This window comes from Lepidochelys olivacea (genome assembly GCF_965140295.1).
Source record: "Lepidochelys olivacea isolate rLepOli2 genome assembly, chromosome: 8".
NCBI classification, from domain to species: domain Eukaryota; kingdom Metazoa; phylum Chordata; order Testudines; family Cheloniidae; genus Lepidochelys; species Lepidochelys olivacea.
Window position 1 is genome coordinate 91,474,097 of NC_140418.1, and position 19,868 is coordinate 91,493,964.

General features: G+C 42.9%; 1 protein-coding gene across 5 annotated transcripts in view; it reads left to right on the forward strand.

The window, feature by feature from the left end:
• DOCK7 (dedicator of cytokinesis 7) overlaps positions 1–14,485 on the forward strand; it is a 147,891-nt gene extending 133,406 nt beyond the window's left edge. For 2 of the 5 annotated variants that reach the window (XM_084637481.1, XM_084637483.1), the window contains 7 exons: positions 4,039–4,164; positions 5,647–5,736; positions 6,501–6,737; positions 8,139–8,282; positions 10,406–10,512; positions 11,583–11,750; positions 13,130–14,485. In XM_084637481.1, coding sequence (XP_084493607.1) covers positions 4,039–4,164; positions 5,647–5,736; positions 6,501–6,737; positions 8,139–8,282; positions 10,406–10,512; positions 11,583–11,750; positions 13,130–13,172 — 915 coding nt within the window. In that variant the 3' untranslated portion in view covers positions 13,173–14,485. Of the gene's footprint in view, positions 1–4,029; positions 4,165–5,646; positions 5,737–6,500; positions 6,738–8,138; positions 8,283–10,405; positions 10,513–11,582; positions 11,751–13,129 lie in introns of all 5 variants that reach the window. The other 3 variants (XM_084637482.1, XM_084637484.1, XM_084637480.1) reach the window with 2 other exon arrangements.
• The last annotated feature ends 5,383 nt before the right edge of the window (positions 14,486–19,868 follow it).

Sequence of the window (19,868 nt, forward strand, 5' to 3'; positions counted from 1 at the left end):
GGCTCACACCTGCTGTTCATATTGTCTCGCTTGGATCATTTTCAAGAGTCAGAGATTCATCTTAAGTGACTTGGTTTCTGGCTTAAAACACTGTTCGTTGCCACAAAAAGCCGCTGTAAATGGACTTTCTGATGGTGAAGGATGTTGGCATGTGTTGCGAGGCTGTACTAAGCCCCCACCCTGGCTCCAGACTGGGGAGATGGATTTTGCCTTTGCCGTCCCTGCCCTGTCCATATGTGTGTATCTGTACATGTGCACACACAACCTGACCACGCTGGGTTTATGCGGGTTTAGTAAATTTCCCCAATAAAGCTTCACTATTTTGCAATGATGAACGGCCAACATTTTCTTTTCCTACTTCTGGATATTTGCATAGCAGCATAAATGTGCCTAGTGCTTAACAAAGTATCTGTGACAATGTCCAGGCCCCAAGACTTTACAATCTAAGGGCCCAATCCTGCGAGCACTTATTACTTGGCTTAGTGCGTCATGCCACTGAAATCATTAGCCACCATTTCCCCCCGAGATTAAGGCTTATTGGCTCCACTCCAACAACCCAAAGCAGCCCTAAAGCAGGAAAAGCTGGCCATGTGCTTCTATCTTAGGGGAATCCTTGGCTGGTGTAGGGAAGCGGCATGGTTTGGGGAATAAGGGTATGGCCAGGATACCCCTAGATCCCTCTGATCCCTTGCTGTGACCCAGGAGGCTGTTGGGAACTTGCACACAATAGAGCAGCCTGAAGGCTGCTCCAACTTGTGCCAGGGACCAGCCCCAAGATCAGGAGATCACAGAGGTGGCTGAAAGCCATTTTTGTCTCCTTTCCTGCTGGGACAGCCTCTCAGAGGGAGTAGCATGCAGGTGGTTGAGCCCTGGATTTTGAAAAATCCGTGGGTTTTGATTTTTTTCTGTTGCGAGGTGGGTGCATAGACATGCATCCTGAAAGGACTTTCACATTTTATTTTAAGCAACCATTGCTTCGGTAGTTTTATATTTTTTTAAAAATAATATATTGCACTGATGAAGCCAATATCCCTTTGTATCAGGTCCAAACCCCTTCGTGCTGACTGAATTCAGCTAGTTTTAGAGATGAATTTGTGGGGAACTGAGCGCAGTCGGAGCTAAGGGCACTGTGCACCTCATCGGCGGTGCTCAGCATTTTAGACGATCAGAAACACAGGGACCAATCCTGCACAGTGGTGATACTGAGCACTTCTTGGAAAGTGGGAAGCGCCCTCCACTCCCACTGAGCTCAGCTGTTACCCTGGGTGCCCAGTGACTTTCAGGAGGTGCTCGTTGGAATTGCCATCGGTGGAGACTTGTAGTAACTTTTAAAAACGTATTTGGAATATTGCTTTGTACCATTAAGGCTAAAGGATGCAGGGCTTTCCTCTCAACTTGACTAGGCCCAGATAGAAGAGACACGTGACCCAATCCTACCAGTGCAAATCCATAGCAAGAATCCCACTTATTTCCATGAGAACAGGATCAGGCCTGTAGCATGGGACAAAGACCCAAAAAGGAAGGCAGCATGGCCTAGTGAACAGGGAAGAGCACTAGGAATTAAGAGTACTTACTCCTTACTCGCTGTGGGCCTGATCCTGTGCTTATCAGCCAATGGCAAAATTCCCATTGACATGTAGGTAGTATAGGGTTAGGCTCCGCGTAACATTGAGGGAGATACTGAATAGCTCTGTGTTTCAGTTCCCCATCTGCATAATGGAAATAATTCTTTGTGAAGTGCTTTGAGATCCTCTGGTGAAAGGTGCCATGTACATGCAAGCATTGCTATTCAGATGATGGAAGGAAGAAAACAAATAGCACAGTGAGCTGGAAATGATGAGGTGTTTTCTTTAGCATAGATAACATTGTCCATTGTCTGGGTTTCATGGGTCCGTCTGAAAAGTTAGAGTAAGGGTCACCAAGGCTGAGTGGGATGGGAGGAGGTATGGGGCTGAAATAAGGGGTAGCTGAGAGATGTGGATGTAGTCATGATTGATAGTCCCCAAATGTAGCATCCAATACTTTGATTAAAATACCGTAATCCATTAGGGCACTGATCCAGCAGAGCATTGAACACGTGTGAAGCCGGGCCCAGCGTGATTCCTCAATGGCTTAAAGTTACATCCTGTCCTTTGCTGAAGTGGGGCCTGAATGTTTTTCTCTTTTCACTTCCCTGTAACAAGGCCAGCATGTGACCCATCAAAAACAAATCAGAGGCTTTTTTTTTTTTTTCCAGCCATGGGCACCTCCAGCATCTTCCAGCTCTTCCTTTCTACTCTGTTCTGGTAATCTAGGGGAGTATGGAAAACTCCTGTTCTTGTGGCCTAGGGGAACATGGAAATAGCCAAAGCTCCTGCTGTCTGGGGGCTCTCTGCTGTACACGGCCTTGTGGGCACACCAGATGCAGGGAGCTAGGGATGCAGGCAGCCCAGCTGGCTGCCCTGTCCAGGGAAAAGGCACCTCTGCTGAACAAGGAACCAGTAAGACCACTTCCTGCGATGAGCATAGGGACCTGAGCGTTCCACGTGCTGCAGCTCCCTGCACTGAAGGGCTCAGCAGCCACAACTCCCAGTGGCATTCAGTTGGGCTGGGGGAGGTGATGCTGTGCGAATGGCATATCCACCCCTCCTAGTTTGCCTGCTTTTTGTTCTCTCCACCACCAAGGCCGAGGGGATCATGTGGCTCTCGAGCAATTATGTGTTTTCATTACAAAGAAATACAGTCATTGAAATGAGGGAAATGTACCTAAACTACAATTTTATTATTTAAAAGCAGTAAGGAGAACTCCCATCAGATATCTGAATGCTTTCCTCTGACTGCTCACTTTTCATGAATCAGATTCTTTTTATCTTATCAGTTTTGTATCCTTCCTGCCATCCAGACTGTTTTCACCACTACCACAAAAGATCAACTTACAGCAGAAATTGTTCTGCACCTAACCCAAAAAGTAGTCAAATGTCGCCAAAAATGCCTTGCGGCATTGCCCCACCGCAAAATAGTGAATACAAATCCCACCCTCTGGGCTGGACATGTAGAGGTGCCATTTGACACCCAAACACTAAGACTGAGAGAGAGAATGCGTTCTGTTCTGCCTCACACTTTCCCATGAGAGTAAAGGTGAACATGTTCTAAAAAGCACGTCTAGTTTCTGCATGCAGCGTGATGAGTTGTTTTGATCCTTAACAAAATCAGAGGTGTGATTTATTTTTTTTAAATATGTTTCTTCCAATCTTTCAATCTCGCTTTTTTAAAATGTGACTTTTCCGACAAAAACCCTGTGTGTTTCAGTTTAACTGTCATGGCTGTTACATTCTGTGGGCCAGATTCACCACTGGCTTAAATGGGAGCAAGTGCCTGGAAGCCAATGGAATTGCAACGGCTTCCACTCAGAGTGACTTTGGCCCTATAGTTTACCCTAGGAGAATGAAAGTGCACTGTTTAAAAAATAAATAAAACACCTTTTAAATTTTGGATTATTTTTAAATCACAGAATAAGTGGATCTTGACTTAGGCCCTGATCCTGCAGTTAGTTGTGCATGAACAGATGGCTCTGACATGGAGCCGCTCAGACTTTAATGGGGCTGTGTAGACATGCAACAGTCTGCTTGCTTGTTCACTACAAATTGCAGGATAAGGACCGTAGCTTGATTTGACCTAGCCTTAAACCTAGGGCCAGCTAATCAGCTGATGTACATCTGCAGAGCTTCACTGAGTTCAGGGCGGGGTCAGGATCTTGCAGTGAGTTCTGCCTGAGAGATGGCTGTGCTCCTGAATCAATAGGGGTCCTCCCAGGAGGGAACTCATTGCAGGATCAGGCTATTAATTATCTCCAATAACGTCGATTTCATACTAGTTTTGAGTTTACCTTCAGTGTGGTGTTTGTTGATTAGCCCAGGTACTTCTATCCCTTCCCCCACCCCCCATAGCAAATGGCAGTTCAAAGTTAGGAGCAAATTTACAAACACTCAAGTTTACAACATATGTGAATGAGTCTTTATACTGAAGTGCCTTTTGTCTCTCCAAACGTAGGATGGAAAGCGGATGTTTGGTACATACTTCCGGGTTGGTTTTTACGGGACTAAATTTGGAGACTTGGATGAACAAGAATTTGTGTACAAGGAGCCTGCGATAACAAAGCTAGCCGAAATTTCCCATAGACTAGAGGTGAGATTGTTGTGCAGACCTCTGTAAATTCCCTCTGGAAATTGCAATTGAGCTGCTCAAGCCTTGAAAGCTGGATTGTTATCATAAAACGTAGGTAGTGGCTGAAACAACAATCACTAGGCAAAGGCAGTGGGTGAGATTTTGTATTGTGCCTCTTGGAGCCTGATTCTGGGCTGCTCCAGGGACCAAAACAGCCTCCTGCATAACGTAAGCTGCTCTAAGTTACCCCAGCCCTCCCTGAGCCCTGCTCAGTGACTCAGCTGCTAAGAATGGTCCTAGCATGCAACGCCCCCATCACATCTCCCTCCAACCACTGACCCCACTCTGTGCTGAGAGGGGCCCGCATGGCCTCCCTGCGTTTCCCCTCAGAAACAATAAATAATTTGACTTACTGTAGCTAGAGGCCAAGACTTGCTACATCACTTCCATGTTCTTGGTGTATTGTACTGAGTATTAATCTTTGTCAGTGCAGCTGATCTTCACTAATATGGTTATTGCAGTCATTCCTCTCAATCCTTCTCAAATTTTTTCTTTTTCTGCGTTAACATTTCCCCCTTTCTCTTAATATTTCATTCCGGGATCTCAGCTGACCCCCAGGCAGCCCTTCTGTTTCATTGCTCCACCAAAACCAGATGATGTTTATCTTTTTCCCCTTAGTGAGACTGCATAAAGGAGATATTAGTTTGGCTTGTTAGGATTTCTTCCATGTCCTCAAGAAATGCTTTTGGAGATCGAATCAGAGCAGTTTGTAGAAAAGTGGTAATCTTCGCTCTGGAAAAACTCGAGACAACATATAACCCTATGGACAAATGTAAATGGGTTTTCAGGAAGAGATGAGCCTCCCTTCCCTACGTCTGCCCCTCCCCAAATAAAATCAGGCCACTTTTTGGTGTTTCAGGTTCGGTGTCCCAAAAAATGAGGCACGTAAAATCACGGGAAATTGTAGCCTATAAAGTTTGTTTCACTTATCGACGTACCTTTCCTGATCAAATGGAGGCAAGTATAGGGCCAGATTCTTATCTCAGTTACCCTGATGATGTCACTCAGTTGAAATTAATGGAGCTGCTCCAAATTTAAAATTGTGTAACTGAGGTTAGAATCTGGATATTCAGATTCCCCCACCCCACATGTAATTTATTCAAACCAGCGAATGCCAGTTCTGAGCTCCATCTGCTTTTCAAAAAGACCCTGTGTTGTGCCCACTGTTCAGCCTGTGACAGACTTACAAGGAGTCCAGATGATTTGTCCGTATCTGAGATTGGAAGGATACAGGCCCATCCTGGCTTCCAGGTTTTGTGCTGTAACCTCTAGAACTGAACTGATTAATTTTCCCAGTTCAGCAGATCAAATTCAGCCCAGGCCCAGCTTGCACTGAAGGCATTGGAGTTGCACCTGTGCTGAATTTGGCCTGATCGCCCCAATCCTCTGGCTGTGATTACAGAGATAGGTGTTTGTTTTTCAACGCAGTGTTCTCCATTTCAGGGATTTTACGGCGAGCGATTTGGTGAAGACGTGGTTGAAGTGATTAAGGACTCTAACCCTGTAGACAAATGCAAACTAGATCCTAACAAGGTAAGAATGCAAAGCACAACTGTCGAGTTTAAGCCATTTCTAAGTACTTAAAACACAAAGGGCAAAATCCTGGGCTGGATACAGCCTCTTCTGCAATTAAATTCCTTGGAGAGGGCTGACAGATGGCAAACCCGTGAGGATCCCCATGTGGAGATTCCACCCACACCACTGTTCCCGCAGAAGAATGCAGAATAGGCTGCAGGACATGTGCCATGGCCCTGTGGATTCTGGGGCGATCAGTGGGAAGTCAGGGCCTTCTGAAATCCCCACTGCAGAGAGAGCTCAGTGAAAAAGATAATGCAGCTTCATGCTGCATTATCTGTTCTTCATCATCTCTGCTGTGTACAAGGGGTGGTGCAATATTCCTTGCCCACATCTTCGAGCACCTGGGTTGCCCATTCCTTCCTCCAGGGCCCTGGACCAGCAGAGAGATGCCATAGGGAAGTCGGGAATAGTGTTGCAGATGAGCACAGATAAGGAGACCAACACATGGGGTGGAGGGGGGCTGCATTTCCCCCTCCCCACAAGCTACTGAGCATGCCCAGTTCTCACAGAAGCCAGTGGGAGCTTTGTTTGAGTAAGGACAGAGTAAAAAGTGACTTAGGTCTACAGGAGGTACCCCAAAAAGTGGAGAGTAAAAAATAGTCCTGTTTCTTAAAGGTGAGGCTGGTTATTTGGAGCTAAATGGAGGGAAGCAGAATTTATCTCCTTGCTTCCCTCTGCATTGTGTTTTGTTATCTGAAAACTTGTTTTCCCTATTCCAGGCCTACATTCAAATAACCTATGTGGAGCCCTACTTTGACACATACGAGATGAAGGACAGGATCACCTATTTTGACAAAAACTACAACCTGCGGCGTTTCATGTACTGCACGCCCTTCACCCTGGACGGACGTGCTCACGGGGAGCTGCATGAACAGTTCAAGCGGAAGACAATCTTGACGACCTCCCATGCTTTCCCTTACATTAAAACTAGAATAAATGTTAGTCACAAAGAAGAGGTGAGACCTGTGTATTAGGTATATTGTGAATCCCAAACAGTGGCGTTGGGGGGGCAGGGATGTATTGTACTGCCACAACAAAAAGTCTAATACACTATGTGGAAACAAGCTTATCAGCCTCTCCTGCATTGCATCCGATGAAGTGAGCTGTAGCTCACGAAAGCTCATGCTCAAATAAATTGGTTAGTCTCTAAGGTGCCACAAGTCCTCCTTTTCTTCCTGCATTGCTGAGACTTGTGCACAGTGAGCTCTGTAAAGCAGGCCAGGCTGCCACAGACAAAGATGGGTAATGGTTAGTTATCTGCTTTATTAAAACATTACAAAGAGGTTCTTATTGGAACAATTTGCAGGGGATAAAGAATGAAACTTTAGCCTGTTGGATGGCAGATTGACTCATTTTCACTAGCGGTTCATCTGCATCATGGGCATTTGTGTGCTCCAGAAAGCACAGCTGCATGTATTGAATCAAATAAAGAAGGAGGGGCTGTCCTTCAAAGCCAGAGGCTTTGTGGTGTCATCCCGAATGACAAAGCCAGTTCCTACAAGTTTAACAGTTGTGGTTACATCATTCCGTTGAGGAGGCCAGACTCAGCTGTTTCTGTTCCTTGTGAGTATTTCAGACCTTAGTCTATCTGAGGCCATTTCTATACACAAACTTAAACCAGTGGAAACTCCTCGGTGAAACACTCATTATTTTAGCTTATTTTGTTTATTTAATTAATCAATTTAAACTAAACCAAAATGAGGCTGTTTTAAACCAAAGTAAGTGTGTCCACATAGCCATTTGAACTGGTTTAAAATCATCCCTGAAGTTGAATTTGTACAAGTCTGTGTATGTAGACAAGCTTTGAGTCTGCCATGTATATCTCTGCCATTTTGCTCAAGGAACATGTGCTCCACCTCTGCAATTACACTGGGTCCCTCCCTCACTTATTTCAGAAGCCTGCCATTAATAGAAAGAAATTGTCCCCAACATAATTTAAGACAAGATTTTCCACTACAGGAACCTACAGCCAGGGTCCTAAATGCATAATTAGGTACCTGAATAAGGCTGTAATCCTGCAATTTCTTGCATGTGGGTTGATTGAACACAATGTGGTGCAACAGGCACAAGGGACCTAATTTTTAAAAGCTCTGAGCATCCAGCCACAGAAACACTTCTGAAAATCCAGTCACTTATTTAGGACCCTTATTTAGAGATGGGATTTTCAACAGCACCAAAGTGACTTCAGAGCACCAGTCCTATTAACTTCTAATGGGATTTAGGCTCCCAAGTCACATAGGTGCTTTTTGAAAATCCCACCCTAGGAGCCTAGTTTTAGGTGCCTCTTTTTGAAAATCTTGGCCATGATAAAAAAAAAATACAGTCCACGGATTTCTGGCTAATGTTTGCCTCTGCAGATAATTTTGACACCCATCGAAGTTGCCATAGAGGACATGCAGAAAAAAACACAGGAATTAGCTTTTGCAACTCATCAAGATCCAGCAGACCCAAAGATGCTCCAGATGGTGCTGCAAGGTTCAGTAGGTACAACGGTAAATCAGGTGAGAATCACTTTATTGTGCTTTAAACACACTCGGATATTGCATATCACTCAGTTGGATGTTCAAGCATGGTGGAGGCTTAAAGTTGTGTCAGTGGAAACCGCTTTCGTCTGGATTTGTTTTGTTTAATTTTAAAAATGTGCAGTCACTTTAGAAACATACTTGACAGCTAGTAGCAGAATTAAAGTACCAATGAAAATATCAAGCAGCCAGAAGCTTGGTCTCTGCAGGAAGTGGACAGAGCAGATCAACTGAAGGTTTTTATTGCTGGGGAATGTAAACAACATACAATTTCTCTTCATCTATCAAGGTCCTAAGTGAAAGTGGCTACTGTGATGGTTTGGTACCTTCCTTTGTGTTTTGCACAAAACTGAGCATATTGTTCGTTCTCTGTAAATAGTAATTATAGTTTGGTTTTTAAAATTGTTGTCACCCTACAAATGAGAGGCAGCATTGTGATCCTGGCAAATTGCCACTGTAGCCCTTTGTGTTGCAAAGACTGGACACCTTTAGCATTAGGGATAGTCTAGCAGGGGAGAAGTGAAAATCCAGAGAGGTTACAAAAAGATTTTACTCTCTCTGTCGTTGAGGGAACACAGCACTCAAGAACCTCAGCAACAGAAAGTCAACTATGGGTAGAAAATAGTTGCAGTGCCCTGAATTAAAACCAAGCATACCATAGAATGGGGGCACTTCCAATACAACTGCTCCCAGAGAAATTTTTCTCCTGTCCAAATGCTCTAGGTTATGGCAAATACAATTGAATGATGGAACCCCAGTGAGCTTTTTGTATGTTTCTGTGAGGTGGTAAATAATAGGTTACAGTACCTCACTCTAAATGATGGATTTGGTGAATATCCTTTCCTCTGCCGTAAGATTACAGCCCAAACCACATATGCAAGATTAATTTTATGTTGATTCTGGACTAGTTACTATCACCGATTTTAGGATTTGAGCGGCAATTGTTGAAAGTGTGGTTATGATCAATACAGTGAGTATGTGAAACTGGCCCATCTTAGTCAGCTGACCTGCTGCTTGTTGGTATCCTGAATGATGATCTGTTTGCTTTTTTGATAAAAATAAGTATTGCTATTTCTCACTCTGGTTAGCCCTGCACAGCTACCAAAGCTAAGAGTGAGTGAGCTGGATTGTATTTTGGTTTCTGCAATATCAATGGAATTGAAAGTAATACAATTGCATAGGTAAAAGATGAGGGAAGATTTTTGCCTGCAGAATCGTTACTAATGCACAAGCCAGAAAAATTATAACTTGAGTTTCAGACCCTATGTTCATTTTGCAGGGCTGGCAAACAACTACTGTACTGGTTCAGTTTTCAGTGTTAAATGTCTGTTTACTTGACAACTGAGCACATTTGATTTAAAAGCCATTGAGAAAGAATAAATGTGGAATCTCATGTATTTTACAGTCACTTTCCAAAAGCAGACCCACACTTTAAAGATTATGTTGAGCAAACAGATGCTTTCACTTGTCACGATAGTTGGTGATTTACTCTGAATTTAGAAGACACAATTCACCAAGAAACATCCTCTAAGGCAGGGGTCTCAAACACATGGCCCGCAGAGTTATTTGCTGCGGCCTGCCAAGCTCCCCTCACCCGCCAACCCCCCCCCCCCGCAGCGTGCCGCGTCCCTGCTCCCCTGTCTACTTCCAGGCGCTTCCCACCGCCAAACAGCTGTTTGGCGGCGCTTAGCGCTTTCCAGGAGGGATGGGGGAGGAGTGGGGAGCCACACGCTCAGGGGAAGAGGCAGAGAAGAGGCATGGAAGGGGTTGGAATAGGGGCAGGGAGGGGGCGGAGTTGGGGTGGAGACTTTGGGGAAGGGGTTGGAATGGGGACGGGGAAGGGGTGGGAAGAGGCGGGGCCTCATGGAAGGGATGGAGCGGGGCCGGGAGGGGGGGCTTTTGTATCTTTATATGGAAAGGTGTTAGTGATGTTGCCCTCAGGCCAATGTAGTCCTCACGTGGCCCTCATGATGTTTTGAGTTTGAGATTGCTGCTCTAAGGGAATGTTGCATTTTATGAAAGTTCCTTTTTGTAAGAAATCTCTCCAATGGATATGACAGGCAGTGCAGAGAAACTTACTATTTTCTCTTCTACTCCTAAAGGGACCATTAGAAGTTGCACAGGTTTTCTTGTCTGAAATACCCAATGATCCAAAGCTCTTCAGACACCATAACAAACTACGGCTCTGTTTCAAAGACTTCACAAAAAGGTAGAGTGTTGGCTTCAAACTCCTTCCAAAAACTCCTTTCAGTGCATCAAACAGAAATTGATATAGCAATATAAGGGGGTGTCCAGTGCCTGTTAAAAGAATACACTTGTAATGTAGCAAAAGATACAGTACTCACCATTTGCTCTGTTCAAGGAACAAGCCTGTTTAAAAAATGTGTTTTCTGTTTCCTTCGTGCCATCTGTCTCTGAGAACTACTGTCAAGTGGCCCAAGTCATTAGGCATGGGTGTGTATGTGAAATGAATTGGTGGTCTCGGCTGAGTTCCTTATGGACAGGTGTCCTCATCTCAAAAACCCTACTACCATAATTGGCACTAATGAATATCTTTATTGATAGTGTCAACAGAAAAGGCAAACTGTTGATTTGGCAGGGAGGCTGAATTACCCTCTCCAAGTGGCTTTGAAGCATGTTGGCAGAGTTCTCTGAGGACGTGTGCCGCTGCTATATTTTTCCTTCCTTGTTGGTAAAGAGAATTGCAGTCTCAATCCAGCACTAAATCTCACAAGCATTTAAACAATTGGTGAAAATAATTGAAATTACAATATTGCCCTCCTCTTCTGAGCTAGTAGATCCAGAAGCAGCTTGGGTATTCATTATGAAATAAAGTGCCATCGATATTATCAATTCCTTTTTAGACACGTTGTTTAATTTACATCGTTCAAAATACTAGCGTTCACAGTGAACATTTAATAGTCAGCTGCTTGATAATCTTTTCCTAGGGCTGACAGTGAAAACATCCATCTTTAAACCCCCTTGGACTGAAAATGGCTGTGGAGATAAACTTTCCATTCCTCCTCACAGAGGAGAAATGTTATAAGAGAACAAATTAAACTTAAAAATGAATCACAACTCTATGAATAAAATGGAAATGGAAATGTGACTCACTATCCTCTCCCCAAGGAAACCAACCAGATAAGCTGAGTTCTTATTACCCAAAAGACAAGATAGAGGATATTAAGTGTCAAGCCAGGAGAACTGTATTAAATGCTCTCATACTAATAAATTAACAGGCTGTTGTCTGCCAGAGTTTTACAAAATTTTGTTTTCTAGGTGTGAAGATGCGTTACGCAAAAACAAAAGCCTGATAGGTCCAGACCAAAAGGAATATCAGCGGGAGCTTGAAAGGAACTATCACCGGCTCAAGGAAGCGCTCCAGCCCTTGATAAATAGAAAGATCCCGCAGTTATACAAGGCAGTTTTGCCTGTCGCTTGCCACAGGTGGATGTTAATTTTACTCTATTTCACCCTAGCTTGGGTAATGTTTAAAAACAAAAACTCAGCTGGAATGATATGGCATAAAGAGGACATAGGCATGGGAGTGTTTAAAACCACTTTCCTTACCATAGATCTTTCAAGAGGAAATGCAGGTGGGTCCCTCCCCTTCCCCATGTGTCTTGCACTTCAGGATGTATTGGTTGGCCAGTTTGCCTTTGCAGATTTTTCTGGTATGGCCTCCTTTTCCTCATTCCATTAGGATGCTCCTTCCTCATAGCAGGTTCAAGACCACTCCTCCTCTAAGTCCAGTCAGTTCTGTACCTAAAATTTCAGAGAGTGAAGCCCAATGATCCCCTGAGTGGTAGCTAAAGAACCCCTGGGGTGAGTATCCTAGCAGATGCACAGTATGGATTGTAGAGCTTCACATTAGAAAGCCAGTGAATGTTGTCCATGTTGGGAGACCTTTCTGAAGCAGACTGACCATTTCCATTCCTCTGCAATGAGTTTTAACATACAATCATTAATTATTTTATCAACCAGGTCAGGAGCCATTTACACGATTAGTGTTATGAGAGCTGATTTTAACAAGTGCACATATTATGATTGAGCAAGTGGAATTTGCATGCAGTTCCTGGAGTGGATTTAGGGTAAAAAGCATCCACCCAAAACTACTACAATCCCTTGCAAATGGCAGGCCTCAATCTACAATCCCGAGAACAGGATAGTGGTTAAGTGTCTCCTGTTACACATTCCTTGCTTATTGAAGAAGTGGCATGCTTGGCAATTCTGTAAATTAGCCTTCTCTTTATCCCTAATTGCCATTCCTCCAGTTTCATCATCATTCAAAATTTTTCTTGTTCTCAACTCTGTGGATGGCTCCTGAACCATTCTCTGAGTATTCCTTATTTGAGCTATTTGTAGTTTGTTGTTAATTGGTCAGGTAAGTCACATAGTTTTGTTTCTGTTCTGTTCCCTGGCTGGCTGATCTTATGAGGCCTTCTGCCACAAATGCTCATGCACATGAATTTCAGATTTGATCTTCTCACACGACGTTTAGAAATATGTTTCGTGAGTGAAATTTCCCATAGGATTTAAGAGGTGCCCAGAGCTTGTGCTGTCCCTCTGAATTTCATAATCTCTGAATATTTATGAATATTCATGTCAATAAAACACAAAATCACTCAAATGTTCTCAAAATGCAAACCCAAATTAGCAAACTAATTTTAAAAATTCAAGTCAGTTTTTGCAAGTTAGCAAACATAGAAATCATGTACAGAAAAGCACTGTTCATCTTAATGGAGAGCATGGACTTTTTAACTTAGAATGGAAAATGTGAGCTTATCTTGTTTTTTTTCTCCTCCTCCCCTCCCCTCCCCCCCCAGAGACTCCTTCAGCAGAATGAGCCTTCGCAAAATGGACATCTAAACAAGTTTTAAAAAATGTAGTTAATTTTAAGGTATTGAAAAGAGCGAACCATGTTATCAACGTTGGGAATCAAAGAAGTTTTATTGAGAAATAAAACTTGGACTTCGTCCTGGACTCCATACGTACACACAATTTACTTCCTTACATTGAAGTGTTAAGTGGCCAAAAATTATTCTGAATTGTCAAATGTTGACTTATTGATGTTTAAAAAAAATAATGGCAGTGGTATGCAAAATACTCGTGATATGCTGTAAACTTACCTGTTTTTAAGGCATTTTTATGACTCAAAGGTACACTAAATGCATTTATCATTATTTATAGCATTACCTAATGTTAAATTTATTTCCTTTTTAGTTCATTTATTTAATTTATATTAGGCGCATTTGCAGATGCATTTTTGAAGAGTTTTTAATGTAGTGCTGGTTATTTCAATGGTACTATTAAATATGTGAATGTTTACATTTTAATTCACCATGTGTTGGACTTCGGAGCTCATCACCCTTGAGAAAGCTAAAAAGAAAGGTAAGTCTTAAGCCAACAATTCTTAAATGAGTGCAGTGACCATATCATCTCCAACTTGTTTTTGTATCTTTGATGAAGACTGCTGCAAGGAAAAATAACTTTACGTATGCTCCTAAAATAATGACTTTTTGTGGTACATACGAATGTGTTACCACTTACTCTAACCTGTTTCTTCTGTACTGGTAAAGTAGACGTATTGCTACGGTCTTGTTTACACTGTAATTTCTACTAAACCAGGAAACCCAGTTACAGCATAGTAGTCCCCTCATGTGTATAGTTGACTCTTGCAGTGTGCTTGAGGTAAAACTACTTCTTATTGTCATCTTTTTATTATAATTATCTATAAAAACACATCTTGGAAGAAAATGACATACACATTTAAATAAGTTAAAATAAAATATACATATAATTACCATTGGTGCTTAGTAGAAATTACAGTTTATATTTTATTACATACAAGAAAACTACATTTTAAAGAAAGTTATTTAAGTTGCTGAATCAAGAAACCCCATATTTATGGTTGCCTTGCAACCTTAATTCTGTCTCTTTATGTTTCCAACCTATGCACTGAGAGAGGGGTCCTATAAAAATAATGGTATATGATAGTGTAACTAAATCATTCTGCATATGCACAAGGGGGCACAATTAAGGTTGCTTGTGCAACTATAAATCCTGTCTCCTAATTTTTGAGTGTTGGATTTTGAAATCTAAATAATTTTCTTTTAACAGGTTTCAGAGTAGCAGCCTTGTTAGTCTGTATCCGCAAAAAGAAAAGGAGTACTTGTGGCCCCTTAGAGACTAACAAATTTATTAGAGCATAAGCTTTCGTGAGCTACAGCTCATTTCATCGGATGCATTCAGTGGAAAATATAGTGGGGAGATTTTATATACACAGAAAACATGAAACAATGGGTGTTACCATACACACTGTAACGAGAGTGATCAGGAAAGGTGAACTATTACCAGCAGGAGAGCGGGGGGCGGTGGGATGGGAGGGAAGACCTTTCATAGTGATGATCAAGATGGGCCATTTCCAGCACTTTACAAGAACAGTAGGAGAGGAAATAAACAAGGAGAAATGGTTTTACTTTGTGTAATGACCCATCCACTCCCAGTCTCTATTCAAGCCTAAGTTAATTGTATCCAGTTTGCAAATTGATTCCAATTCAGCAGTCTCTCGTTGGAGTCTGTTTTTGAAGTTTTTTTGTTGAAGAATTGCCACTTTTAGGTCTGTAATCGAGTGACCAAAGGGATTGAAGTGTTCTCCAACTGGTTTTTGAATGTTACAATTCTTGACGTCTGATTTGTGTCCAATTATTCTTTTATGTAGAGACTGTCCGGTTTGGCCGATGTACGTGGCAGAGGGGCATTGCTGGCACATGATGGCATATATCACATTGGTAGATGTGCAGGTGAAAGAGCCTCTGATAGTGTGGCTGAAGTGATTTGGCCTTATTATGGTGTCCCCGAATAGATATGTGGACACTGTTGGCAACGGGCTTTGTTGCAAGGATAGGTTCCTGGGTTAGTGTTTTTGTGGTGTGGTGTGTGGTTGCTGGTGAGTATTTGCTTCAGGTTGGGGGGCTGTCTGTAAGCAAGAACTGGCCTGTCTCCCAAGATCTGTGAGAGTGATGGGTCGTCCTTCAGGATAGGTTGTAGATCCTTGATGATGCGCTGGAGAGGTTTTAGTTGGGGGCTGAAGGTGATGGCCAGTGGCGTTCTGTTATTTTCTTTGTTAGGCCTGTCCTGTAGTAGGTGACTTCTGGGTACTCTTCTGGCTGGTAATAGCTCACCTTTCCTGGTCACTCTTGTTACAGTGTGTATGGTAACACCCATTATTTCATGTTCTCTGTGCATATAAAATCTCCCCACTATATTTTCCACTGTATGCATCCAATGAAGTGAGCTGTAGCTCACGAAAGCTTATGCTCTAATAAATTTGTTAGTCTCTAAGGTGCCACAAGTACTCCTTTTCTTTCTTTTAACATAATTTTATTGTATGTTCTTTGTGTTGCCTTTTTTTTCTCTTAAGTTAAAAATTGAACAGCATTTGTCTTATCTTTAGAAGATTACTTTGGCAGCCAAAATTTTTCTGAAGAACACAAGTTATACAGAAGTAATTATTTTTAACAGTTTATATCTCCGCTAGATCTGAATGGAATTTTATGGCCAAAGAAAATGCATTTCTCTAGCCTAAGGGGTTTTCTCCAAGCCAATTTCAAAGGCCGGCAGCAAAAAATGAGGTTCAAGAACTTTTTGTAGCAGAAAGGATGCAAGAACCTTTTATAATGGAAAATGTTAGGCAACTTAAATATAAAGGTCACTGTAGATTTCAGAGTAGCAGCCGTGTTAGTCTGTGTCCGCAAAAAGAAAAGGAGGACTTGTGGCACTTTAGAGACTAACAAATTTATTTGAGCATAAGCTTTCAATGAAGTGAGCTGTAACTCACGAAAGCTTATGCTCAAATAAATTTGTTAGTCTCTAAGGTGCCACAAGTACTTATTTTCTTCCTACATTGTAGAGATATTTAAGAATCAAGAAGGAAAGGTAAATAGCCCCAAAATAATTAACTCATTACATACAATGTTCTGTTATACATTCACATGTGAAGGGACGTTGTCCAATCTTAAACCCACTGTAATCAGTGGAAAGACTTCCACTAACTACAATGGGTGTAAAACTAGGACCCCAAGTCAGTGTAAATCTGTAGAGGTTATCCCAGATTCAGAGAGTTTTTATATTTAGATGATTAGATGATTTTATATTTAGATGATTAATCTAAAAATTGTGATGGAGAATTACCGTATGTATCATTTTGTAAAGTCAAATAGTAATTCTGACCTATTTATTTTCAGTTGCAGAGAAACAATAGTCTGAGTAATTTAAAACTGCATTTGTTCAACTATTGCAAATTGACATTTCAGGAATGGTAGAAATGGCTTTAGGCGAGTAAGCATCTGATAGATCTGTTCCAAACTTGTGCCAGAGGATATTTTTCATTCATAGTCAGTATTCAGTAGGCTCATGTAAAATGCTTGATTGTTTATAAATGAAGATGTTTCTCTACAGCTGTTGCATGTAATTATGGAAGAGAGCTGGATCTAGCATTGGTTGTATTGTAGTCTTTGTTCCATGTAAAATTATTGTTTCAATATCCTGTTGTGGCTGCGACTGATTGAAGGACATATATTAAGGAAACAGTCTTTCAGGGCTGTAATCCCTTTATGGACCAAAATGTATTTTCATTTGCAGGCTGAAATTAAGTGAGCCCTACACTAGGTGTTGTAGGATTGTGTGGTAAGATGTTTTATATTTAGGAGCTTTTTGATTGTGCCAGTTTTGCAGGGTAGGATTATACACAAATTGGACAATTCTTGTTTTAGACCAAATAATTCAGTCACTCTGTTGATACCTACTGTGGAGAAAGAAGGCATCAAGAGGTATGCAGAGCCAGATTTTTCTCTCTTTTTGAAAAAGACTCATTATAGACTTATTCAAATAATAAAGAGCTTATATTAGCATAAGTATATTTACCAAGCCACCTTTAAATGTGTTCCTCAGTAACACTACAGACATACATCTCTCCAAGGCTGAAGCATGTTTATTAATAGATTTTTATCCTATTTGCCCTACCCACCTTGAAGATAATTTTAGTTTTGCAGAAGTTTGATTAAAGCTTTATCACCCTTTCTTTTGTGATGCATAGGCTAACTTATAGTTTTAATTCCTTACACAAGGATAATTTTAAATATGAGCTAGAAATGAGGGCATACTATAATTCTCTATGGAGAATGCTCCAGACATGATTTTTTTCTATAAAGTTTCCATGTCCCCCACTGTCATGACAACAGATATAAGTTACTGATCCTATTATGTATGCATCATACTTTTAAGAGCAGACTGGAAAATATGACATCTTCCACTATAGTCATAATGAAGTGTTTGATAGGAAGATGGTTTTCAGCCTAGATTTAATCAGGAAAGGACTTCATTGTACTTCAAAGAATGCAGGATATTTCATATGTTAGAACAGTAAGGGCTGAGTTCTAGTCCTTGTCTTTCCTAATTGATTAGTGGACTCCTGCGTCCCCTCAACAGTTGTCAATGATAGTACCTTTTGAAGTTTTAATCTCTAGGATTATGTGTGATGTAAAATATATATTGTGCTTTTACCACGGCTTTGTAAAATGCCAGCCCACAGAGGGGTTACAGAATAGAAAATAGTATAGATTCTTTGTTTTAATCCTCCCACTCCAATTGCCTGTAAATCCTTTAATCTGTGAACAAATACCTCTTTTCTGCCCAGAGCTACTGGATTGAGTTCTGGCTAGTACTTGCAATGATGTTTCCACATAGAGAACAAACATTCACTTAAAGATTAGTTTGCCATAACGGGATGTGTGTGTTTCATTAAGCCCAATGCTGCCCTCAGATACATAGGTACAATTCTCATGAACTCACTGTTGATATCTAGCTAACACCAGTTAAGAGCAGAGTAGAATTTATTCTTCTTTGAGTGATTGCTTATGTGCATTCCAATAGGTGCATGTGTGCGCTGTGTGCATGATCATCGGAAGGTTTTTCCCCTAGCGGTACCCATTGGGTCAGCTGTGGAGACCCCTGAAGTGGCGCCTTCATGGCGGTGTATATAGGTCCCTGCTGACCCACCGCCTGCTCAGTTTCTTCTTACCACCAGTGACCCTCATTGGAGCAGCTCAGTCTCTTGCATTCGCAAGTGCCTACCTCGTAGTTCCCTTTTCTTAGTTGTAAATAGTTATTAGTTATATAGTCGTTTGTAGTTAGTTGGGCTTACTTTGGGGCGGTTTCCCCAAGCACCGCGGCATGCCTTGGTCACAGGCGTTTAAGGCATGCGAGAGGTGTGTGAAACCTATGCCCACAGGCGATCCGCATGCTGCTTGTCTCAAGTGCTTAGGAGAGAGCCATCAGACGGATAAGTGCCCAATTTGAAGGTGCTTTAGATCCAGGACTAAGAGAGAGTGGGACTATTGTTTAAAGCTCCTCCTGATGGAGTCAGCCCTCCGTCCCCAGTTGGCACCGGAACAGCACCTGCATCATCGGTGCACAGCGCCCCGGCGAGGGATGTCCCAGCACCGAGAAAAGACTCCTCCAAGGAGCACGGCGCTGCTCCCTAGCTCGTAAGGCCAGTGCTACCAGGTGGCACCTCTCACAGGCCCCAGTGCCGCATAAGAAAAAGAAGACGGACAGGGGTTGTTCACCAGTCAAGAAGCCACGAGGGGATTCCACCGGGATGCGTCCTCCAGCGGGACACCCACGGTTTGGACCTCAAAACCCGGCACCATTGAGTCCGGTGCTGGTGGACTCCCCAACTTGGGAGGAGTTGGAGGAAGAGCTTGACCTCCCCTCCACGCCGGATACCTAGGAGGCTGCACGGGACCTCATTGCCATGATGCTGCAGACCCCAGCCCCGCACATGCGAGCTCCAGCTCCGCAAGCTCAGGCCCTGTCAGCAGCTCCGACGCTGGCACTGGCTGCAGCATCTATCTCGGCACTGCCTATGGTGATGGCGGCACCGCCCCTGCTTCTTCATCGCGGCAAGCCCATGATGTTACGGCACCGCTCACCATCACCCTGGTACCGCTCCCTGGCACTGTTGGGCTCTGCCCCCCCAGTAGTCGGGCACAGGCGACTCAGCAACGTTGCTGGCTTGCCACACCCCCAGGGCTCCGTGGGACCCCGCCCGAGACAGAGACTTTGGGCTGTCACACTCAGGTGCAGCGCCCGAACCAGCACCATCATTTGTACTGGAGCCACCTCCAGTCACCCGGGGGGCTCTGAAGTACCTGACCCAGCCTCCAGAGAGCCAGAAGGGCAGGAAGACCCTGTCCCACGTGCCTCCTCCTCGCCAGACTAGGCGGTGGTGGGCACCACCACCCCACTTCCGGCAATGGACACCAAGACCTTCTTAGGAGGGTGGCCCTAAACCTGAATCTCCAGGCAGAGGAAGTCACGGAAGAGTCAGACCTGATGGTTGACATCCTTGCCCCAGAGGGTCCATCTACGGTGGCCTTGCCCCTAATAAGAACGATCCAGAACACTACTAAGGTGCTCTGGCAGACTCTGGCAGACAACAGCAGAATCTTACCTTAAGTGACTTCTTCTAGCACCTATTCAAAATAATCTTTGCCTTTGCCG